The sequence below is a fragment of the Stegodyphus dumicola genome, chromosome 3 (genome assembly GCF_044657685.1).
Source record: "Stegodyphus dumicola isolate Sdum_Otavi_A_Nest chromosome 3, ASM4465768v1".
Classification (NCBI taxonomy): domain Eukaryota; kingdom Metazoa; phylum Arthropoda; class Arachnida; order Araneae; family Eresidae; genus Stegodyphus; species Stegodyphus dumicola.
In genome coordinates, this window is record NC_140770.1 from 237793854 (window position 1) to 237820403 (window position 26550).

A 26550-nucleotide genomic window follows, 5' to 3' on the forward strand; every position below is an offset into this window, starting at 1 on the left:
ACTTTTAATTAAATGTATTGCTCTTATATGACTTGTTTTTCAATGTGAATATTGCCAATAAGATATTTTAAAATCTAGTCATTCTATTTTAATTCTCTGTCTACTGAAGTAACTAATATAAGAGACATTTTTTAAGTCTAGAAAAATGTTAACACCCTGTTACCCTATTACAGGGTTTATACACAATTCTGCACACGGAAATTAAGTACTTTTAAGGACCATTAATGAAAAAAATTAAGGACCTATGAGCAAATGGGAACTGAATAAAATCAATTAAAAATATTATATATGCCTGAATTTCACTTTTGTAATACCATCCTAAAAATAAAATAGATCCCTAAGTAGTATGCATTATTACTAAACATGAATTAATGAACATAATTATTAATAAGTTTGAGAATAAAATAAATGCAATTTATCAAGTAGCATTAAATATTTTACACTTATAATAAATAGTTGGACATATTTGAAAGAAAATAAGTGACATTTACGTTTTACTAACAGTTAGCTTTATGTTATTTTTTTATGCCTCATTTTGTCACATACTTGGTCAGTCTAGAGCAGCGGTTCTCAACCTTTTGACTAACGCATACCATCTAAACAAAAATTCAAAACCTTTAGTACTACTACCACCATTCTTCAACAAAGCTCAAATTGCATAAATTTACGATTGTTAGAAGAAAAACTCAATCAGGATGTTGGAGTTTTAATTTTTGAATTGAATAGTTAAAAATACTTTGCTTCTTTACGTACCACTAGTGGTACGTGAACGGCATAGGTTAAAATGAGAAGTAAGATCATAATCAGCATGATTCATAACGAAAGACAATGTTGTCACCACTGCTGCTTGACTAGAGAGAGAGACCTGTTGGTTATAAAAACCTGAAAGTCCTGATGTAGGCACGGTTGGCAAGTGTTGAAAGTTAGTCAGACTCTGTTTGATGCAGTTAGTGTCGTAGCTTCGTGTAGAGTTCCAGGGGTTATAACCCAGTTAATATACTTTAAGGTTCCAATAAGCCATTAAAGCACCAGAGGTGATAAGTCGTTTTGTATTATTTTAAGGCTCACTAGATGCAAAAATTAAGTTTTACTTCAATTTTTACATTTTTGTGTTTTACCTCGTGACCACAGTAAGTATTAATGAAAGACAATAACTCGCTTTACTATGTAGAAATAATTTTCAAGGTAAGCAGTTATTATAAATAATTAAATTAGGTAGTTAGATAATATTAGTCATTATGGATTTATATGGCCAAAATTAAATTTTATTTTTTAACAATATTTGATAAAAAAAGACATACGAAAATCGAATAAGATTTCACAGTGTAAAATACATGTAATTTATGACATTGATTCTTAAATGATATTCAGATAATTACACATTTAAAAGCTACATAAACATATGCGTTGTTGTAACAACAACAATAAACAAAATATTTATCAGCTATTTTAACTTGAAGCCTTCCCTAATATTTTGACTACTTTATATAGATTTCCTTCTCTTTAAGCATCTTTTCTAACTATTAGAGATTTGTCTCAGTATGCAAACCAATGCTATTGCTAGTTTCTGCTGCTTGATCTCCTAACTTGTCAACCTCACCATAATGTATTTATGTGGGTTTACTTGGTCTGGTAAAAGTTAAATAGTCTAAAATCCCCGACAGGCGTTAAGCAAATTATCGCTGTGGCTGAAACTAACTACAATATCAGATAAAGATTTAAATAAGCCTCTTATTTAAAAAGAACTTACAACATAAAGGCATCTTCTGATGCCAACAAAATGAATTACAGCTCACGGTGATGTAATTAAACAAGAACAGTCAAATTCAAACTAAAAATGTGGACTAATGGCCAAAGATTATACAATTAAATTTTAATTTAATTTGGCTCAGTAACTCTATCATATGAGGAAACAGAAATAGGAAATTATAGTACAGGCTGAAATCATAAACAATTGGGTAAATTACATAATAATAACTGCACATATCTTTGAAAAATAATTTTCTTTATGTATTCAGTTTTCTTCAACACAATTGCGTTCCATTTTAGAATTTTTGGATTTAATTAAGGATTTCTGTTATTCTAAAAAACACTAAATGCATTTAGAATGTATAGAAAAAGTGGCTAATTTTATTTCTTTAGTAATATGAACATTCAGAAGAAACATGAAATACATATGGTAAAGGACAGTTACAAAACTGGTGTGGCAGAATTTTTAAAATTTAGTGACACACCGAACAACAAAATCTAGAAATGGCAAAACTTTTAGAATTTAGAGCAGGCATTGGAAGCAGAATTTAGAAAGGCACTAGGCAGCAGAATTTAGGACCCACAGTGGTGGGAGTGCCAGGTGACCCACAGTGCATCAGGTGGAAAAATGCCTAGTGCCAGCTCTGTGTAAAGGCCCGTCCACATGAGCATGCTCGCAACGTAGTTGACGCAACTTTTTTGACACCGGAGTAAATTCGTGTGACGCAGAAGACATAAAACTGAGTTCGCTCCTGTTCAGCTTTTTCACCCACGACACGCGTGTATAGCCAATAGCCCACCGAGTTCTTATCACTTGTCATAATCAGAAAACCTTCTTGCTTACCCGTTTCAATATGGAGCCAGAACCACACAGAGATGAGTTTTTGCTTAGAAATATCATAACTGTACACAGCAATAAAATAATCAGCATTGTTCACGCCATCTTCAGATTTCTCAAACAGTATATATTGGTTTATAAATTTAAAATTCTCATTTAAGGGGAAATCTGTATATTTATAAAGTAATGATCCGACCAGTATATCCATATGCTTCACCTATAGGAACCTAAATAAATTACAGTTTCTACAAAATCAAAGTTTCTGCTTTACAAAATTCTCTTTAATTATTATAAATATTGGCTATATCGTGTGTAATAAAAAGCTCTATAAATATGCCAATATTAAATACACCAAAAACTAACTTCAGCAATATAATAACTTCTAAAATAAAGCAGTTGACTGTGAAAGAGTATTCAATAACATACAATTACGAAATTTTGGAGGAAAGTTACAACTTGTGTCATACAGCAATCATTTATTGAAGTTTAATTAAATTACCTTTGCAGTGACTTCTACTTGTTACATTATTTTTCACAAACGCTGCTATCACAGATAGCTGAGTGGTCAGCGCGCTGCTTTGCAAATGAAAAGGTGGCGAGTTCGAACCTCACTCATAGACAGTATATAATTCAGTTAGCTTTTCTCATTTTGAAACGTGTTTCTTATATTTAATCATAAATCATTATATTCTTATTTTACCTATTATTATTGTTTTCATTTCTTACTTTATTCATTATTATTATTGTTTTTAATTTAGTTTAAAAATGTGCATTGCAAATAGAAATCCTTATGTAATAATATATCTGCATCTCTTTATCATATATCATCTATAAATTCTCTCTTTATTTTTACTTTATTGCATATTTTATCATGCACATAATTTCTCATAAACTGTCCAAAGTTTGAACCTCATTCTAAATTCAAAAATAAATAAAAAGAAAAACAAAAGACCAAGGGAAGGGGGAGTTAAAAAAATATGAAGTTGGTTTTATTATATGGTGGATGGTGTATATAAAGACAATTAAGTAATTTAAACATAAAAGAAGTAAAAACATTCAAATATTATGTTTTCATTGTTCTTCCAGACATTCTCCAAAAAGTAAGAAATTCACCGCACACTTTCTGTAAAATACGTCCATTACGTGTTGATACCATGGAGACATTTTTTTATTTTGTCACATATTTCTTGAGTCTTTTAGAATCATGTGTCTGTAAATCTTGCCTTCGAATCCTTCTACTTTCCAAGCTGCAATGTCTAAAATCCTAAAGAAAAATTATCCCTACTAATTCTGTAACAGCAAAAAGGCTCAAATATTTAGGGAAAAAGTGTAAAATTAATTTTATAGAGAAAACTGATGCATATTCTGAGAATTTTGAATATTCTGAGACAATTACATGAGAAAAACTCTTACTATGAAAAAATTAAAAAGAAGACATTTTTAATTAATTACATAGCTAATTTTGCTTTTTTTAAGAGCTGTTTCGTGAATTGTGGTTTATAGCATTATACCTTGTTTATTTTTCAAATTCAAAATATTGTATAATAAGTTGCCAAAATGAAACTTTATAATATGACAACGAAAAATAAAAAGGTTTTATTTTAATGTTATTTTTTAAATATAATTTCAATATATTACCATTATTTTAATGAAATTTATCAGTGTTACAATGTTTTTAAAAAATTCGTCAGAAAATTCTCAGATCTCGGAATTAAAAATTTTCTATAGAAATTGATCTTAAAATCGCCAAATTTAGAAATGTTTAATAAAAGAATTCAGTGAAAAGTTGTTTAAGAGCTCTTTATCAGAAAAAATGAATTTCAAAATGCTTATGTTTCACTTCTTGCTTAGAAACTTAAGTATTACGTCATTTATATTAGAAAGAGAAATAAATTATAACCCCTGAACCCATTCATATGATAACCATACATGTTAGTGAATCCCCAACAATATTTCTCCAAAATGCTAATTCACATTCAAAATGGCAGTTGTATAAACAGACAGAAATTTCAGATGGTTAAAATTAAGGACCTTCTGCTGATTTTGGACAAAATTAAGGACTTTCAAGGACCAAAAATCAATTCCAAAAAATGTAAGGACTTTTAAAAGGACTCTTAGGCTGCTATCACACGTCGGTTTGTTTCGTAAGAACAACTGTTTGGAACAATTTTTCTGCTTTGTCACAACAGCCAATAAATACAGATCGCTTTGGGGTTAACACAGGAGGAAACTGGTTCGTCATTACAAACAAGCTGATAGCATTCGAAGCTGATAGCTGAAAACGAACAACTTGCAATTTTTTTGGAAAGGCAGGAAAAAGGTCGCACGTCTTTCTTTCAATAGTAAACCAGGCAGAAAAATTGTCCGAAACAGCTGTTCGTGTGAAACAAACGGCGTGTGATATGGGCCTTAAGGACCGTATGAACCCTGTATTATATATATATATATATATATATAATCTAAAAAGGTTTTAAAAAAAAACTGTATATGTTGCTTCTAAATTACATAGGTGTCAAGTAATGTATTATTTTAACTTCAAAAGTCGGGGGGGGGGGGGGCTGATGCCATGTAAATGGCAATACCTCTGAAAACTAGCTATTAAAGATCTTACGCTTATTATAATAGCAAAATTTGTTAGGCTACAATGATTTTAAATATATTAGGAGTGCGATGTTATAGTACTAAAAAAGTATGAAAACTTTTCTAATATGAAAACTATTACTGTTATCAATATAAAATTTATAAAAAGTTTCCTGAAAGGACAAATATTATTAAGCTAAAACTGAACAATGACAGGCTTTCTACTTAGGTTCCTTTAAAGTCATACCTCTGCATTTAAAAGTTTTCTTTGCAAATACATACATAAATTAATTAAAAAAATAAATAAATGGAAATCAGGGGTTATTGTAACTCCATTATTAAAAATCCTGAAAAATACCATGGAATAAAAATCTTGCATAATTTTAAATAATTTAGAAAATTTCTGCAACATCCTTACATACACTCTTTTGCAAAAAAAAAATCGAAGCACCAAGAAGGACTTTTGCTATCGTGATGAAATTTGCTATGCAAAAACATCTTGATCGAACATGCAAATGATCAAATTTTCAAGGCAAATGAACTGGAATTGCGATCATAGCGCACAGTTCACAAAGTATAAAACCGTTAACAGAGGCGGAAAAATTATCTCTTTTTTGTTGCTGCCATTGTAATTCTGTAAAGAAGCAACTAAAAATGCCATGACAACTATATCGAAGACCTTACAGACAACTAAATGACTTCAAACATGGTCGCATGAAGCTGGGTGGTCATACCAAGCAATAGGCCGCCACCTGCAGCTTACAGACACTGCTTTGCAAAGATGTTGGCAGCAATGGTTGCTACAAGGAAACTGCCAACGAAATGAAGGCTCACAAATGCGAGGCAAGATAGGATGATTGTTTGTCAGGCCTGAACCGCCCCAACAGTATCATTGTTGACTATTCAAAGCACTACCAGCCACGTCTATATCTCCAGTGGTACTGTCTACCGTCAGCTTGTCTGAGGCGGGCTTATGCTCACAGAGGCCTTCATTGTGCTTCGATTTTTTTGCAAAAGATTGTATATGCATACACATATATTTTCAGTTTCAACTAGTGAAGCAAAATGTACAGTTCTGTTAATAAAAATTGCAAGACTATGAGAGGACTCTTTGAGTTTTCCGGCATTGAGATGAATATTTTCTATCGCTTAGGGAAAGTTTTTTTTTTTTTTTTTTTTTTTTTTTTTTTTTTTTAAATGGCAAAACGAAAGCACTATCTGATTGTAGAACATATACAAATGCTAAATGAGTCAAATAGCAGCAGATATTATATTCCTGCGACATATGCAATGTTGGACTTTGCGTACACCCATGTTTCAAAGAATATCATACACTGTCTCATTTTGAAATATTGCTTACTTTTCGTTGCTTGCTCGAATTTTTATGAAAGACAGTTTTAATATTTTTTAATTTTAATTGTGCGATGTGTTAAATAAAATCTGTGATTGTTTGGATATTTTTCCATATGTATTTGTTTGTGTTATATTATTCTAGAATGAGTATTTTATACAATTTTTCTGGAAAATATAATAATAAAGCTTTACAATTAATTCTGACAGCTACCTGAATATTCTTCTCATAATGTACCAAAAATTGGAACAATTGGATGAAAAATTGAATTTATACGAATTTTTTTCAAAAGTTAACAATGCGAATTGTCCGTCTCCACAAGATGACACATCCGGTTTAACACGCCGTCCCAAGACAACGCTTTGGTAACAGAGATGCCCATCGTGAACGAGTTAACAGCTCAACGATATGTTGATACCATCCTGCGGCTGGTTGAATTACCCTTCATGGCACGCTATTCTGGGGCCATTTTCCAACAAGATAATGCCAGGCCACATACTGCTCACACATCTCTGGACTGTCTCCGCGCATCTGATACTCTTTCTTGGCCAGCAAGGTCACCAGACATTTCACCAACGAGTATGTCTGGGGCATAATAGGCCGCCAGATTCGGACACCACAAAATATCGACAACTGATGAATGCCTGGCAAAATGTGTCACAGAATGACATTAGGAACCTCTAACACTCCTTGCCTCGACGAATTCAAGCATGCATTGCCGCCAGGAACGGTTCCACCAACTACTAATTTGAACACTCAATGGGTGATCGTGAGCTGTGAACAGGAACCTTGATTTTTTAATCATTTTATTATCTGTGTATGAGCTATACACATATTCAGTTTCATCAAAAATAACCACCTCCTTCATTGTGCTTCGATTTTTTTGCAAAAGATTGTATATGCATACACATATATTTTCAGTTTCAACTAGTGAAGCAAAATGTACAGTTCTGTTAAAAATTGCAAGACTATGAGAGAATCATCAGAACTGAATGGAAACAATTTGTAGTGAAACAAAGAAACAAATTTGTAAAGAAATACAAGAACACTTAATGCCAAAAATCAGCATTTGTAAAGATGTCTTAGATGCCTGCAATATGAGTTCATATTCATCTTAGCACTGAATCTGTTGCTTGTTAGTCGCCCAAATCTCACAAGTTCTCCAATAGGCTATGAGATTTTCTTGATTATAATTTCAATAAAACTCTTCTAATTTGTATACTGACTTCCTTATGTTCAAACATATATATTACTTTGATTGTCTGGACATCTTCTGCACAATATTTTTTTATACATATACATATATATTCATCTGAATTCTTAATCAGGCCAAGGTCGCTGTAACATTGAAATATAGTGCGTCAACAAGTTTGGAAATGATTTACGGTGTCATCAAAAACGGTATTGAAGTGTGATTAATTTTTTCGGTTCTTAATTTATTATTCAAAGTTCTTTCCAGCCAGAAAATTAAGTGCCGATATTCTAAAAATGTGTTTTGATGATGTGATAAAAGGTGTTTTGAGTTTTTCTCCAACTGCATAAATAAATAAATTACTCAATAATTGGTTATATTTTTGAAATCTGAAAGTGGTGTTTTCTTACAAAATGATTTTAAATAAAAGAAAAAAAAAAAGTGGCACTGTGTTACGAAAATATCCGATCAAAATGGATAACAGGGTTCGTAGCCACATTTTAGTTAAAAAAAATAAGCACCTATAAGCACTTTTCAAGCACATTTTAGGAAAAAAAATAAGCATATGTCTAATTACATTATACACAACTGCATGATCTTAAAAGAAAAATAAGACTTGTAATTTAAAATATGAGAAATTCAGTATTAATTAAGAGAGAATGCGCCATTACTCAACCATGGAAAACAATTATATTATTTTTTTAAATTTTAAATAACAGTTCAATTCACAGAACTAGTTTACAATAAGAGAAAAAAAATATGCAGAACTAAATCATATTACAAGATTTAATGACAAAATTTCTGTTCAAAATAGAGAAAATAAATAAAATAAACCATATTTATTATATTCACTTGGCACCTAAAATAAATACAATTTATTTTTCCAATTTTATTAATATTTAAATAATTTAAATCACATTTCTGAACATTTTCTAAATTTTCATTGCATAACAGTTTTCCTTTAACAGATATTGCAGGCAAAATAATTTAAGTAAAAAAGGAGATTTTCTGAAATCAGAAGATGGGAAATTTCTTCATGCAGTCATCCTTTAACAGTAAAAGCTTAACTAAACGGCATACTCGGAAATTTCTGAATATCTGAAAATTCCGGATAGTCGAGCATGTCTGGTAAAAGTGGAAAGGGGGTAGGTTGTAGCCATTCTTTAGATTTTTCAGCTAAATAATGCTCTTGACATTTCAATATGTGCGCACGTGATATTATGCAATCGGAATTAACAGCTGCCGGTATTCGGAGAATAAATAACTAAATAAAGGAAAACGCCCTTTTGCTTTGTCCGTTTTTCACCGTTATGCGACCACGTGGCATATTTATCATTGAGCAGGACACGTCGCGCCCCGCGCGATATCCCTGCCGTAGTCATATTGATTGATAAAGAGATTTACCAATCTGGGGTGCTTATCATTCTAATTTTGAACAGACTGCATTAAATTTCCAGAATAGAATCATTCTTCGCTTGGGTTGGTACACCACAGAACTTTTAGTCCTATTCAATCCAGATGGGAAAGTGACCAAAAAAAAAAAAAAAAAAAATTTCCGATGCTTGCTTTGCTGCGAACCGTAATGGATTCAATATTTGAGATTTTGCGGAGAAAGGGGAGAACCCCCCAACTGTATAATGCATTGGGGGGGGGGCGGAAATTATTTTGACTATTCAATTACTTTCACTTTATTTTTGCTATTCCAAATATTATTACTTTGAAAACTAATTTGTGTTAAAACACACTTACCCATTTTTGAAGTTATACTTCAGCAGTTACTACAAATATAATATTATAAATATTCATTCATATGTTCATAATATAAGCATACTGATCATAATAAACGCGAATATGAACTCACCACGAGAAACGAGAATGTAAATTATTAAAATCTTGATGGAAATTCAAACATGTGTAGTATTGGGTGGGAGCAAAAGAAAACGGAATGTACCAGAATTTTCTACTGCTTTCGCAATTCTTTGACCAATAGAGCGACATGCACGTTATGTTAATGCAGAGAAAGGGGCGGAAAGCTATTTCTGGGATTATGATTCACCATCTGACGTTCGATATATGTAAGAAAAGTTCCTTTATTTAGTTTCGGCTTTGGTACGAAGAAAAAATTTACGTTCGTAAAAAAAAAAAAAAAAAAAAAAAAAAAAAAAAAAAACTAAAAGCAAAAAGTAAGTGCTTTAGAAAAAAAATATGCACCTATAAGGGCTTTTATATTTTATTTTCAAATATAAGGACTTATAAACACTTGTAAGGACAGCTACGAACCCTGGATAAGTATTTTATTCAGGGAAGATTTTAAAATTTTATTGCTATTAGAAATTATAAAGTTTTGTCAAAAATTTTTGAATTAATGTTAAGAATTTTGGGATTATTTTGTTAACAACATAAGAATTTTGAAATTATTTTGTAAATAAGATTATTGTTAAAAAATTTTAACTTTAAGAATTTTATAATTATTTTGAGAATGATATCTATATGAAATATAAATGAAATAATTATTAAATTGGAGAATGTTAAATATTGTTAAAATTAATATACAAATACCAAAGACTTAAGAAAATTGAATAATCATATTAAAATATATATCAGAATTTCATTATGAGTACAAAGTATTAAAATTTGTTCGGAGTTATGGTAAATGAATGTTATAATTATAAAATAATTGTATGTTAAATATGAAGTATGCGGGAGTATTGGTTCAGAAACAGACGCCTGTTTTCCCTCTGCATAATTGTTCCTTTTACCCTCTCCATATAATATAAACTTTGAAGGCTCCCACTTTATTTATTTATTATATATTTATTTATTATAATTTTATTGTTCAAAATCTAACATTATATTTTGTAAATTTCAAAATTATATTTCTCATATTTTTGCTACTCTAATGCTTTTTCTCTAAAAAGGGCTTCTCTATCGCTTCGCCTTTTTCTTTTTGAAAGGGGAAAATGTGCAATCTATCCATTCTAAAAATAGAGCTTAAGTTTAAACTGTGTCATTCAAATTAATCATGCGATCTTATGTAACAATTAATGCAGATGCCTCTTGACCAATCACCAAATTGCAAACCAAAACGTTTCTCTTCGTGTGCTTCCATCTTGCACTTCAGCTTTGCTCTCTACTGTGCTAAGGTGTAATTTCGCTGGCTTGCTTTCTATCTCAATAATATCAAAAATGTAAATCTTCTGTGGAGGGCACGACTAGAGGGCCAAGTGATTGTGGCCACAAATATCAATTGGAAATAAAAATGGAATTAAAACTGCCTCAACTGCCAAGTTCTTTAGATATTACAAAGTTAACATTATTAGCATACTATGCAATCCAAATTCTTCTTCAATACGTATTTAAGCAAGCATCGACACTGCTCCGTGTTTTCCTTGTGCGCATATCATTACATATATCTACCCCAACTGTTTAAAATTTAACAAGACCTATAAAAATGTTAATTGTAGATTATTTAGATCTTAGCATTTATAATCTTAAAGAAATACGACTTTGATAAACGAAGAGAATTCAATTTTTGTAAAATTATAAATTGGTATACCAGCATCTCTAAACAAGTTATAGCAAATACAATTTTTTTATCAAATTACCAACTATAAAGAAAGAAGGGGAAAAAAAAAAGAAAAAAAAAAAGTATGCACAGAAATTGAACACTAATAGCAAAAAAATATTCTTCTTACTAAAATTTTACAAGGTAATGAAATTACCATTAATTTCATTCACAGTCTACTTAAAAAAGAGTGTTCTGCAGCACTCTAACAGTTTTACAGAAAACATGTTTGTAAAAATTCTTTTATAAAAATCTACATACTTTATTTCCTTCCCTTGTTGCAATAATGTCCATATTCCATCTGGTCCTCTATAATCAGGAATTTGAGCTGACTAATAAGAGGAAGGGGAGAAAAAACACAATTCAGCTAAATTTAGAAATAACTTATAAACAGTTAAACTACTCTGTAATCTTTAAATGAATTAAATGAAGCATATTCAAATAATACATCTAATGTTAACTTACATAAAATGTCTTTAATACAGAATGTCTACTTACCTGCTCACATTATATCTAAATCTACACAGAATATTTAACATAAATTAAATTTCAAAAAATTACGTGAGCTCAGAAAACTCAAATTTCTTTAAGCTGAATAATTTTGTTTTCTCAATAATTTCCCATGCTCTTTATTTGCAAGGTAATTAAAGATAAAAGAGTTTTAACAAGAAAATTTTAAAAAATTGCTAAGTGTCTTCCATAAAATTTAGCTTATAGAGGAAAACTTTTTTTCATAATTTACATTAAAAATTTAAAACATATTTTTACCTTTTAGCAGACACGTAACAAGCTCTTCAAAATAAAATCAATAAATTAAAAAAAAAAAAAAAAATATATGAAACTTAAATTTAAATATGGAGTAAAAACTGAGCTGTTATCTTGATCACTAACAACTTTGGGAAAAAATAAAGTGAATAAAAACATTTTATTGTTAAGCTGTTAAATTAATTAAATAAGTAAAAATTCACTTCATTTTTGGACATTCCAGTTTTAACACAGAATTATATCTTAATTTCTTTAATAATACAAATGTAAATACAGTACAAAGTCCACGATCCAGACTTTGGTGATTCCAGATATTAGATCAGTGTAGACCTAGTAAGATAGCATGTAGAAATTTTAAATGAAAAATAATAAATCATGATTTATGCAATAATGAAGCACTAATGATCTAAAGGGTGTCAAAATTAACCAAAAAATTCTGAAATGTTTCAGATTTTAAATCACGTTCAAAGGGGCTTTTTTTTTTTTTTTTTTTTTTTACATTTTGTGTGTTACCTTTATTTATTAAATATCATGTTCTTCACACTTGAACAATAAAAATTCAGTTCAAGAACAATATCGCAAAATAATTTTAAACTAAGCATATCTTTAGAATTTCCGATATACAGTCTCATGCGCTGGAGATAAAAATGTTTTTTCTGTACAACATTGCCATTGCTCGCTTTGAAATCCTTGAGTTTGTTATTCAAAAATCCGTTACTCGATAGATAATAAAACAAATTCCAAATTTGGACTTCCAGATGCTCATATTCGCAGTAGGATTACGCCATTCAATATTTGATGGCTCTAGGTATTGTTGTTTTATCACAATGCGAGAAACATAGATTTATGCAGATTCTCCATTATTTAATTTCTTCAATTATAATATAGGGTGATAATATTTGCTGGCAAAAATTTTAAAAGTGAAACGGACATTCAGAGTGATTCGCAAAATGAAAGCAATAGTCCCTCAGGGACAAAGCCTCTTTGAACTAAAGAGAGCTTAATATTTATTTGTTTATTTTATTAAACATTTCTTTCAATGTAAGTTGTTTAAGTTGCTTCATTTTTTGTGCTAATGCTCTTTAATTCTATAGACAGACATAATTTTTTTGTTAAGTGTCAAAGTTCTATTTTATTCAAGTCCTGTAATTGCTGTGTTGAGAATTCCAACTAACTTGTCAATTGAAATTTATTCATTTTCAATACCTTCTCTGTCATTTTCTTCACTATCATTAGCAGTATTTTCTGGATCTAGATTCATACTATAGATTTTGCCATCCGTTGATTGATGATTAGGGCACTGTCATCGCAATGAAAAACTTCTGTTATATCATCTTCATTTATTACTGCTTCTCCACATTTCATTACAAAATGCATTAATTAGAACATTTCACCTTTGGTTTGCGATATCTGAAAAATGCGATATTTGCGATATCTTCAAATTCGTGGCTATCATTTTAACCATCCTCACCATAAAATATAATAGCTAGCCATAAATTATGCCCGACATTTTTTAAAGTATCTCGAGACACATCCTCTCGTGATTTTCAGATGTTCCACACATCAGATTTCATGCTAAAATATTTCAAAAATTCTTGAACAGTCTTGCCATGATTCAAATTTAAAAATATTACTTTATATTTGCATTTTAATGCATGCACTATTATGATAGTCATAGGCTGAATGATGGATGCACAGTTTGCAGAAAAGAATAATATGGATAAATTATCTTTCATTAAAACTTTAAATGAAGTTTTAGCTGAACAGTTGTCTACAAACAGGAAAATTTTTCGTCATTACGTAAACCAGCCAAATTCCAATGTTGCCGAGCCCTTGAATACAAAATTATTTTTAAACTAGTCATTCATTAACGCTTGTGTCATTCATGCTCTTTTATCTTCACAATATATAACAGGAAAATTCTTTACGCCTTTAAATGCTCAAGCTCATGTATATTTTCCGATTATGAAAAGTTTATACTTGTGCGTTCCCGCAGCATTTGTGCATGCTAAAATTGTTAGTTTCACTTTGGAATCTTTGACACCATTTGGAGCTTTTTCAGCAGAGGTTGCCAAGGTATTTTGTGGTACATACTGCCAGAAAAGACCAGCTTCATCAGCATTGTAAATTTGTTCTGGAGATAACTTTTCACTATTAATACATTCATTGAATTCATCCGCATATACTTCAGCAGGTGATCGCTTAATTATCTTTTTATGCTCAAGTGAGAAAATTATTTAGAATTAAATCAGGCATTAAATGCTTAGAGAAATATAACTCCACCAACATTTTCTTACTAGATTCAAATCTAAACAAAAAGGAAAACTTAAAAAAATCTGCCTTAAACTTGCATGTTTGAAATTCTAAACCTATATTACACTGATCTGAACCTATATTACACTGAATGGAATAGTTCGGGTGTTCAAAAATAAGGAATGCAAAGAAAAAAAAAAAAAAAAACAATATCTCGAGATAGTAAGTTCTTACAGCATTATTTGATAGCATACTTTTAAATCATAGGAAACCTACTGGATGTATATGTATTGGTAACTAAATGCTTTTCCCCAATAATAATATGAAAGTAAAATCTTTGAACTGAAACATAAAGCAGAGTACGTTATGAAAAAGTAAATTATATGAAAAAAATTGTTGAGATATTTTAGAGGTAATGGGTGAGAGGCTTGGCTGCACTGTTGATCAACAATCATAATAAATTTAGTACTGACTCATACTATACAACATAAGTAGAGAGAGACATTCGGTATTTTTTTGGAAGCAGGCAAGATGAAAAATTAGCAACGCCTTTTCACCGGGAATCGAACCGCGGAACTCCGGAATATGCGTCCAGCGTGCATACCACCACACCATGAAGGCATGCTAAGAAGGTGGGAGAAATACCTTATACATAAACCATAAATACGTAAGTCACATAATAAAATATTATGTACCAAATTCAGTACTGACATGGAAAAAGATATGTCTAAGATTACTTTAATCAAAGGTTATGCAACTTCTTAAATTTTGGATTATATGGGCATGTGTTCTGAAATAAAGATGCTCCCCACCTTACGAAAATTCCCAGTTACCACTTTGAATGACCATTTGTGCCGTGAGTTTTCAGTAAAATAATGCTAGTTTTGCTATGCATATCTCCTAATGATATTTGTGAGATAACTATAAATACTATTAAATAAACAATTAAAATACTAAAACAAATTAACATATTTTAAACACAGTATTTTATAAATAAGTTATGAATAAATATAGAAGTTACAAATACAAAATACTTTAAGTTATAAATAACTACAGAATTATACTTGATTATACAGTACATACTTTGGTACCTTCTTTGAGAACAAGTTTGCTCATATCTGCAAAAGTTTTTAAAGCGAAAATTTGAAAAGTAGGGAGCATCTGTATATATTTAGTCAGCAGGTACTGAAATAAGGAATCTACAGCAATAGTTCAAGAAAGCAATTTGAACAATTAACTCATGGAATGCATTTTTAGCAATGAATTAGCTATCTCTCTCATTCATATGCATGCACATACACACAAAATAAATAAATAAATAAATAAATAAAAGTAAATTAAATAAATAATCAAAACCAAGGGTAATTGTAACTCCATAATAAAAATTACGAAAACCATGGAATAAAAATCTGTTATAATTGAGATGCACTCACTATTTTGAGTTCCACTAGTGAAGCAAAATGTACAGACCCATTTTTTGAAAATCGCAAGACTATGAAGAAATCAACAGAAGTGAATGGAAATCATTCCATAACAGTATGCAGTGATACAATGAAACAAAATTGCAGAGCAATATAAGATTAAATGCCAAAAATCAGTACTTGGTGAAGCTGTCATAAACCACAATATGAAGTTCATATTCATCTTAGCATTGAATCAAGCAAGTCTGAATATGCACTTGGACTAGCATTCCATAAAGCAGTTAAGCAACATTTAGCATATACTTAACTAATAGATGCTGCAATCTAAAATTACTGTTTCCTTATTTTTTTGAAGACATTACGATTTGGCAATATCATACTATGCTTAATATGTTAACAAATGTAATTATTTCAAGTTTATTACCTACATTTACGATGTCTATAAATGAAATGTCAAAATAAGAATAATCTGTAATTCACCGAATGTTACCCAAATCATCAAAATTGTTAATTTTCATATAAATATTTCAAGTAATTACTTACTGTACTTATACCGGCACCTGTATACACAACAGTAAATGACGATTCCTTTAATGCTTGTGACAGTTGTGCACATTTAGAGGCCAATGTTTCTGGATCATCTTGTATCTAAAATAAAATAATACGTTAAACACTAGCTTGTTGAGATGTATATTTGAAATAGAATTAATTGATAAATGGGATAATTTTTGAATGGCACAGAAATAGAATTAATTGATAAATGGGATAATTTTTGAATGGCACAATTTTGAATAACATGCAGGAACAAAATTTCTTCCTTCCATGAAACAAATCATTAACTACACATAAAACTAATTTAAGTGATTAGTGGGGAGGAAGAGATTTAGAATTTTTTGTACTTTTCTGCTTTGCCGGCACAAATCTTGCCAAGCAGACTTTATTGGCGACAACATACAGTATACGCATAAAAAATGTTAACAAAGGTTAGTTTTAAGAATTTTTTATTCTAAAGGCATAAACATTTTAACAGCGTTTAAAATTTTGTAAAAATCCAATAAATAAAGATAATAAATTTGTAAAAAGACATTAATTTAAGAATTTACTATGCTTTTATGGTTCAACATCCTGATTCGCCAGTTCATATCACATGACCCCAAGTGATCTCATCTCATGTAAACTACACTACTAAAATCTAATTCTTTCAGTAATTATCTACGCTAATTTCAAGTTAAAGCTTAATTTGGAATACAAGTTTAAATGCAAGAAATATTTTAATTCCTACTAATAGCTTCCTCAGAAATTATGTGTAAAACCACAGTGCTTTTTACTTCGCTAGTATATTCTCGTTAGAATTGATAAATTTAACCCTTGACACTGAAATCTTACACAAAATAAACTATACTTAATTTCTGATGTCATAGGATTAAAATAATTAACAGCAATTGAATACAAATACATCAGTATTATTGATTCCATTAGCTGCTTCAGTGCAATCAAAACTGCAGAGAAGAGAAACATGCTTTGCCAACATATAATTTGGCAAAGCAGCAACCTTGTGTTTGGAGAAAATTTTAAACAAGACTTTGATCATGAACTGTTACAGTTCCTCTTCATCAGGAGCAAAGAAATTCTGAGCAGCCAAAGCTGTATTTATACCAAAAGCAAAGCACAGTGAATGAGAAGGTAGCGCTATCTGTCCACAGAACTGTTCCTTCTTGTTGGCTTTACTTTGTTTTTTGGTATAAATATGCACCTGTGGCTGCCCCCTTCGCTGAATGTGGACATATGTTACTAACCTCTCATTAGCTTTGCTTTTGATATAATAAGGCTGTGGCTCCTTCATTTGTTGCAGAATATCTTTACTCCTGATGAAGAAAGACTTATACATGTTTGCTCTTTAAATCAATATTTTGATTAAAACTTATGTCAAAATTGTTGCTTTGCCTAGCTGATGAACTATTTTTTACATATTAAGCATACTTAAATGATAATTTATATGGTCCCTTGGTGGTTTTCTCTTATGACATTTATGGCTATAAAAACTTGGTACTCACAAATTAGTGCAACTACTTAAATGAAATTGCCAGACAATTACTATGTCAAACCCTAGAAACCATAAGTATATTAATGCTAAAGAGAATTGCCATTTTCACATGCATTCTTTTCACTCTATTCCAAATTCCAATGGTTGATACTTTCTGAATATACCCCTACCCATAAAAAATTTTCATGAGGTAACGAGCTAGGTAACCAAAAAAGACAACTCATTATATCAGCAAAATGTATTTATGTGGCAACCCAGTATGTGCAAGTGCACATAGCAGATGAGCAGCAGTCATTAATGTTTGTTTCTGTAGCATTGAGATCAGTCATCAGCTTTGGAAAAGGAAGCTAAGCTACTGGAAAAGGAACTGTGAAATTTAAAGTTTGCATAGGTTCTAAAACTGAAAATATCAAACTGAAAAATGTATTGTGTGTACCTGATTTGAAAAATAAATTAATCTCAGTGTCTAAAGTAACTGAAAATAATCTTTCAGTAATTTTCAAAAAAAAAATGTGCTCAAATAATTAATTCTAATAACGAAACAGTAATTTTAGCTAAACGCGAAAATGAACTTTATTTTGTCATGCCAATATTTGAATCTGTATCAATTGCTAAAGAAATAGATCAATGGCATATAAGATTTGGCCATTTAAATGAAAATGATCTTAAAAAACTTCAAATAAATAACATGGTTAGAGGTCTTTCTTTTTCTCAAAATCACTCTCTTTCTACTTGTAAGGTATGCATTAAGGGTAAACAAACCGCAACCCCCCTTCCCAAAGAATCTGAATATAAAAGTACTGAATTGTTGAATCTAATTTATTCTGATTTGTGTGGTCCCATGAGAACCGAATCAATAGGTGGATCATTTTATTTCGCAACATTTATCGATGATAAATCTCAATATGTTTGTGTTTATTTTCTGAAATCTAAGGATGTGGTTAAAGAAGCCTTCAGAAATTTTAAAGCATCTTTTGAAAATAAACTTAACTCTAAAATAAGAATACAGCGAACCGATAACGGGTTAGAATATTTAGGGAAAGACTTTAATAAATTTCTTAATAATGCAGGAATAAAACACGAAATGAGTACTCCTTACACGCCAGCCCAGAATGGCGTCGTGGAAAGATTAAATCGCACTTTAGTTTCAATGGCGCGATGTTTGTTATTGCAATCCAATCTGCCTCAGAAATTCTGGGCTGAAGCCGTCAATACGGCTGCTTACATTCGAAATTGCTGCCCAACGCTAGGTTTAAACGAAATAAAAACACCTTACGAAGTGATGTTTGGCAGAGTACCAGCTGTCTCTCACTTCAGAACCTTTGGCCAAAAAGCATTTTCGCTAAACAAAAGGCCAGGAATAGGCAAATTTGATATTCGATCTAAAGAATGTATTTTTATTGGCTATTCTGATGAATCAAAAGCGTATAGACTTTGGGAGCCCGAGGCACGTAAAGTGATAATAAGCAGAGACGTAAAATTTATTAACGAGTTTGAAAACTGCTGTAGTTATGACTCAGAGCAAGAAATAAATCTGCCTTTCGCTCCGGAGGAAAAAATTACAAATAAAACATGTTCTGATGAATCATCACTCTGGACGGTAGCGAGTCGCCACTTGACTCTGAAGCTGAAAAGGAAAGCGGAAGTGATTTAGATAGCGAATCAATGCTTCCTATCCTGATTAAAAGGGGGCCTGATCGACCCAAGAAAGTAAAAACAGGTTTGCCAGGAAGGCCTAAAAAGGAATATCACTATACAGTTGTAAATAAAAATGAACAAACTCAAAATGTTGTTGAGGAAAGCATTAATCCTACGGTGCAAGAAGCATTAAATGGACCATATGCTGAAAATTGGCATAATGCCATGCTGTTAGAATATAACTCGCTTGTTCAGGAAAAGGCTTGGGAATTAGTAAAAAGACCTGAAAACAAGAAAGTTAATGGTAGTAAATGGGTTCTTAAATTAAAATATAATCACGACGGCACTATCGAAAAATACAAAGCTAGGCTAGTTGCTAAAGGGTGCGCTCAAATCCCTGGTCTCGATTTCGCTGAAAACTTTTCCCCTGTTGCTAGATTAAGTTCCATAAGAACAGTTTTAGCCTACGCTGTAGAACAGAATCTCAAAGGTTACCAATTAAATTTTGTAATGGCCTATGTAAATGGAAATTTAGATGAAGAAATCTACATGGAAATTCCCGAAGGATTTCGCAATGAAACCAATTCAGATAAAGTATGTCTTTTAAAGAGATCATTTTACGGTCTTAAACAGTCAGGACGTCAGTGGTACAAAAAGTTGGATGAAAAATTAAAATCTATAAAATTTAAATCTCTTAATTCAGATAATTGCATTTATATTAAAAAGACGTCTAACAGTGAAACTATTATAATCGTTTATGTAGACGATCTTATCGTTTTTACCGATTCTAAGCAAACATATGAAACAATTCACGATAGTTTAGCTTCTGCTTTCAAAATGAAAGACTCGGGAAAATTACATTATTGTTTAGGCATAGAATTTTACCAAAATGAGAATTCAATTAAAATTTCTCAAAAGAAATACGTTGATGATATTTTAAATCGGTATAGTATGCAAAATGCTAAATCCGTGTCTTCACCTATAGATAACAGCAAAAAATTATCAAAAGAGATGAGTCCTAAAAATGAAAACGAAATCACTGACATGAAAAATGTTCCATTTAGAAATCTGATCGGATCGCTAATGTACCTTTCAGTAGCTACTAGGCCAGATATCACATATGCCGTGAATTTCTTAAGTCAATTTAACAACAATCCTGGAAAAGAACATTGGCATGCTGTGAAAAGAATACTTCAATATCTAAAGGGAACACCAGATCAAGGACTAATTTATACTAAAACAGGAAAACCACTCATCGCCTTTGTGGATGCAGATTGGACGTCCAATGTCGATGATAGAAAATCCTACACCATTTTTGTATATATATTAAGTGGTTCAGCAATAACCTGGGAATCACGAAAACAACGCAGTGTAGCTCTATCTTCAACGGAGGCGGAATATATGGCTTTGTCTGAGGCCTCCAAAGAAACCGTCTACCTACGTCGTTTCCTGAAGGAGCTGGGTTATAACATAGAACACCCAACAACAATATACTGCAACAATCAAGGAGCTCAGAAAATTACGAAGAACTCGGTGTTTCACTTCCGTACAAAGCACATAGACATTCGACATCATTTTGTGCATATGTATATGGACACGGTGAATTAGATGTACAGTACATACCTACCAGTGAAATGGGAGCTGATGTGTTAACCAAACCCCTGACTCCCGTTAAACATCAAAACTGTTGTACAATTATAGGATTGAATACTGTTTAACATGTATTTTGTTTTACTTTTCAGGAATAGGAGAATCAACGCCGAAAGGGGGTATGTTGGAAACAGCCGTTGATTCCCCTAGCGCATGCGCATGATAAGCAAGTTCTCTGCTGCATAATACTTATTCTTAGTTAATATGCAGCTAGCCAAAAGTCAATGGTGAGTATTGCATGTAAGAGAGAAGTGCAAAGCGCTGTGTAATATCATGTTTCTACTCTGCTGTTCAACGTCTTCATAGTTTAAATATATGTTTGTCATGTATATAGAAGACGTCATTTTATTCTTCAGTTTATGCAATTATTTGACTTGTCATTTTGGATTTGTGTAGAGGCAATTTTTGTGCCATCAAGTCAACGAATTGCACAAACTCAGTATCCATGTACTACCAAACATTGCCAAAGGGCACCAGTAAATGTACTTTTACCCAAATAATATTATGCATAATAATAACAATATGTATGTGTGTAATGAAAATTTTTTTTGCAATTGTAAGTTTTTCTTTTAGTGCCCACCAGTGGCTGAGAGGCAAGATTACTGAACACTAGTAGTTCAACCAGGGTTCAATGGTTGTATGGTTTTCTCCACTGGTAACATTGATAAAACATTTCACTCAAAAATTTTCTTCCACAGACGTCCTTCCCTTAGGCATAAAGCCCTTAAGTAATCTGTCCTAATCCAAATATCCTTGCATTACCTTTTCCTTCTGCAAAAAATTACTACAGCAAAGTGGTTACACTGATAATAAAATAATATTTTTTTTTAGTACTTTCTGATTATCAACACCTTCAGTTTCAATATAAGGTACAGCTGCCGCAATTTGTACAGATTTCCAAGTCTAATAAAATCAATGGCTAATCTTTGGAATATGGTAACAGGTGGTTTGGCGACATTTTGGTAAGGCGATAAAGGTTACTAGCTCGGACTTTAGCAGTTTACATGGATATAGTCAAGAGTGTGCGCAATGCAATTTTTGTGCAATTCTGGGATTTTTTTTAAGTGAAAATAGGTTGACGTGTACATGGATGATACCGTGTATGTGCAATTTGTAAAAACGCGGCAAGCAGTGGGCGATTCTGCACTTTCTCCCAATTTCGCACCTAATTTTCGTCATGATTAAGCACTTTTGTTCCATAAAAGTTCTAGCATAAGCGTAATTCAGCTAGCAGATTATTGGGAAAAAATGTTGGAAATGTTGATTAAAAAAAAACATGCCTTTACTTCGTGAAAACAAAATGGCGTCCAAACAAAAACTAGCAGGTTGCTGTAGCAGGGTTGGTCGCCAAAAAATCGCCTAGTTACTATAATCCAAAGATTAACCAAATCAATCCCTATGTATGTCAATTTATATGCCTTATATTGTATATATATATGCCTTATATAGTATGTATCAGCTGTAAAAACATAAATATTGTCTATATAGATTTTTACTTTTTTCCTCATAACTTTTTTTTTTTTTCTTTTACTAATATAAATAAAATAGTACATATAAGAAAACCAAACAAATGTTTTAGCCTCTTTATAAAGTCAGCAATGAGTTGTATATTTTTTGTGTGCATGTAGATTATCTGACTTTTTAACAGGACATTTATTAAAATTTATATTTGAAATCCCATTTATACCTGAATCTGCATTCCAAATAACATCGATACTAAGTACTAAAAACAACTTCTCAAAACTATTTTTAAATAAACAGCTGCTTACATAACACATTTTAAATCAAAATATTTGGTACTTTTCCAGTGTGCATCAGCCATACATTTTTGTGGCACTATTGTAAAAATACATATGTGTATGTGTTTAATTATTTTTGTTTATATTTGCACACATATACACACAGAATCCTCAGACTGTGCTATCATTAGCTCTCAGCATGTGTTTGGTTTCTCTTTCAAAGGGGCCAAAAAACATGGCACGTGCATAATCGAAAAGTACCAAATATTTAAAAAGTTTCAAAAAATAAATTAAAATAATACTTTATACAGAGAAAAATTAATTCTTGCAGAAACACTTAACAGGATAAATTTACCTCTTTAGTTCTTTCTTTTAAACACTTATGTTTCTGAATACTATTCTGTATCTGATGGACTAAGTCAGGTACGCTATCTAAAATTTTTAATTCTTCTTCCGTTCTGTCTGAATATGGCTTTTTTAAGATTTTCCTTATCTAGAAATAAAAAAGTATGGAGTATTGATTCAGAATACAGATCTCTCTGCGTTTACACATATTGTGGCAACAGAAAAGTGCAGATGGGCACTCATAATAACAAAAAACATAAATAACACAAGCCATATATTTTCATATAATGTACTTTCAGTTTCAGTTTACTTAGTACTGGTTATTAGTAGATAATTATAAGACCAATTATAATTCACCTATCATTATTTTTCCCAAATTTAAGTTTTCTTTTAAAGAATTTTTCCCAAGCTTCACGATTTGAATAAACTTTCAAAGTTTTTAAAAGATCAAAGTTATAATTCATAGTTTTGACATTTGAACAATAAAGTCTTTATAAAACATATATCGCACCAAAAAATGGTCAACAGACAGTTACTTTCATTTTACAAAATAAAATAATCACAAAATAAAAATTTAAAGAAATAACCTGTCGCATTTGTGTTCTTTCCCTCTGTTGATTTAAAATGCGTTGCAAATCCTGATTTTTCTTCACTTGCCTTTGAGCTCTTTCCGCCATTACAAGAATAAATGATGCACAATTTACTTTGTTAAAGATTTAAATTAGTTAAATTTAAAATACTGACATTTAGAATATTACAGTTACAGTGAAATACGTGTTTTTTTATCTTAAAAAATAAACGACTTTTTTCATTTTCCAGAATGAAAACACCAAACGTAAAGAAAAACAATGAGGGCGCTGCTGTAACAATTTGATACGGCCAGAACAGCATTGATGCATATTTTATAAAAAAAAATATTTTAAAGATATTCTTAGATTACAGTGCTAAAATAAAGAAAAAAAATTAAACATAAACGAAGTATACTAAGCAGATTGCTTTCAAACATTCTCATAAAGAATGTAGCGAAAATTATATTATTTTTTGAAGCTAAATAACAGTAATATTAGATTACAGTACAAGATTAAAATGGAATAAGTAATTTCTCGACCCCCCCCCAAAAAAAAATTCAGCATTTCATAGCTTCATGCTACCTTTAATCTTCAATATATTTTGCAGTAAATACATGAATTAGAACTGCTGGAAAATTACTTGTTACTGAATGGCAACGAAAGAGATTATTGTTCTAAAGATGTAGATGACGGAATTCAGTTATAACCATGGACCTTATAAGAAACAGACTAACCCAAACGGGTTTTCTCCCTCGTCTGATGCGTTGCCGGCTGTCACCTTGATCACATCCGGAGGAGTAGGGACGACTTGCAGAAATTTAACATTGGTTGCCTATTGCAGCGTAGATAATTGTCAAGAAAAAGCGCCTCATTTCACAAATTAGAATTTCTACATATTTCTATTTTTGAAATTGAGATTGATTTTTAAAAATTTAGCATATTTATCAAGCATAATTAACGTTTCAAATAATTATAAAGCATGCTTTCAGGGCTGGATATTTTTTAGCTTTTCCTATGCTGTAAGGAAATTTGTAACTATTTATTTTAGAAAATAATATTTTAAATCTGAACTAATAAAAAATTTCAAACAAGCAATTTTCTCTTGCAATTTTTATGCTTTTTATTGGTGTAAATAAGTAAAAAATACTAAAATATTTAAAACGAATTTTTTTAAAGATTTGTTTAAAATTCTAAATTGTGCTGCTTTTTTAAAATTATAGATGAATATTATAGCACAATTTCTATTAAGGAATTTTATTTTAATTATATTTCATGATACACCATAGTGATAAACACTTTTGACTCCTTAATAGTTTTTATACATTTAATTGTAATATTAAAATTGTATTTAACCGTAATAATTAATTTTGCTTGTATTTTATGGTGATTAATTTTTAAATTTATTTTTAGTTCTGCATAAGATTTTTTTTATTTACTGTTAATTTAATTTATTAGCCCAAAGGGGCGGTAGCCTAGAAAGGCTGCTAGTTTCGAAGCGGCATTTTGCGCTGTTTTAGTATAAATGTCCGTATCTCCTTGCAAATTGGTGTTACCAAATATTATCGTCCTATATTATATGTAAAGAAATTAAATACTGAAGAATCTGTATGAATATATGTATGTTTCTCGCACTGTGACAAAAACGACAGTATCTAGGGCCATCAAATTTTGAATAATGTAATCCTCCACCCGAACATGAGCATCTGGACGGCCGAATTTTGAATTTGGGCTAAATCGCAGAATAGGCTGCATCAGTCGATGCTGTGTTTACTTCTGTTATGCTTGGACACGTCTTTTTATGACGTAATATTTGTTACGCCTCTTTTAAAAACAAGTTATAAGTATGCTATAGCTTCGTATTTAAAGATTGGAATCTTGAACCGAATGCTTTCCCCCCTTTAAGAAAACACCTGCTATTTGCAACAAAGATTCCTGTGTGTAGTTTAATGGGTGCATCTATGTCGCAAAAGGAAGATCTTTGAAAGAGATAAGTGGTTAAAACCCCAGAGACGTCAAATTTGACATTTCACCCCATTTTTCAGCCTGGAAAATGGGGGAAAAAGACATGGCCACTAAAGTGGACAACCCAGACCAGGACCGACTGTTATATCGGATTGTTGGAAAGCGTACGACTGTCTCGAGCTCGAAGGGTATGCGCACTTGAAAGTCAATCATAGCTTCAAAAGGTTAAGCGGACTTTTTACTGTTGCATCATGTTTTTTATTTTGAATTCAATTATTGCATTTTCCTGAATATACTTGTATCTGAAGTTACACCACCCCACGATGACATTTTCTTTTACAGTGGCAAAGTGCCACCTCTCTTTTTAAATTTTTCACATCTTGTCACTGTGACATGTTTTACGACTCTTTTACTTCCAGGTCCCCATAAAGGATGACAACTGGCAAAAAGCCAGCAATTCCAGGCATGCTAGGTCCAGTATAATAGCGGTAAATGGAATGGAATGTATTTAAGGAAAACTTAAATTATATTTTAACTGAATTGAAATGGTAGGTTTATAATGTTTTGTGCGAGATTTTTTTAATTATAAATGTACTTTTGCTTGTTGTGTGGTAGTGTTAGCATTTAACGCAACGAATTATCTCTCACAAATGTATTATTAAGATACCAAACGATTGAAAGTATTGAATGCATGAATTAAAAATTATAACCGTAACTTCTAAAAATACAGAAAAGAATTCTTTTGCCTAAAGAATTTTTTGATTATTGATGAGTGTGTCTAATTCGGTGCTTACTGCAGAAAGGATGAGTATCTGAATCTGGATTTTTTTATCAGTTGGAGGGAAGAGATAAAAAAAGCGTTATTGAGTGGTGTATGGAGAAAGGTTTG

At 31.2% G+C, this 26550-nt stretch overlaps 1 protein-coding gene across 1 annotated transcript in view; it reads right to left on the reverse strand.

Annotated features, from left to right (window-relative positions):
* Sirt7 (sirtuin 7) overlaps window positions 1–23997 on the reverse strand; it is a 75593-nt gene extending 51596 nt beyond the window's left edge. The window contains exons 1-4 of the mRNA XM_035377270.2: window positions 23718–23997; window positions 23141–23278; window positions 16258–16362; window positions 11537–11607 (exon numbers count right to left, since the gene is read on the reverse strand). Coding sequence (XP_035233161.1) covers window positions 11537–11607; window positions 16258–16362; window positions 23141–23278; window positions 23718–23807 — 404 coding nt within the window. The 5' untranslated portion in view covers window positions 23808–23997. The remainder of the gene's footprint in view (window positions 1–11536; window positions 11608–16257; window positions 16363–23140; window positions 23279–23717) is intronic.
* Between the last annotated feature and the right edge of the window lie 2553 nt (window positions 23998–26550).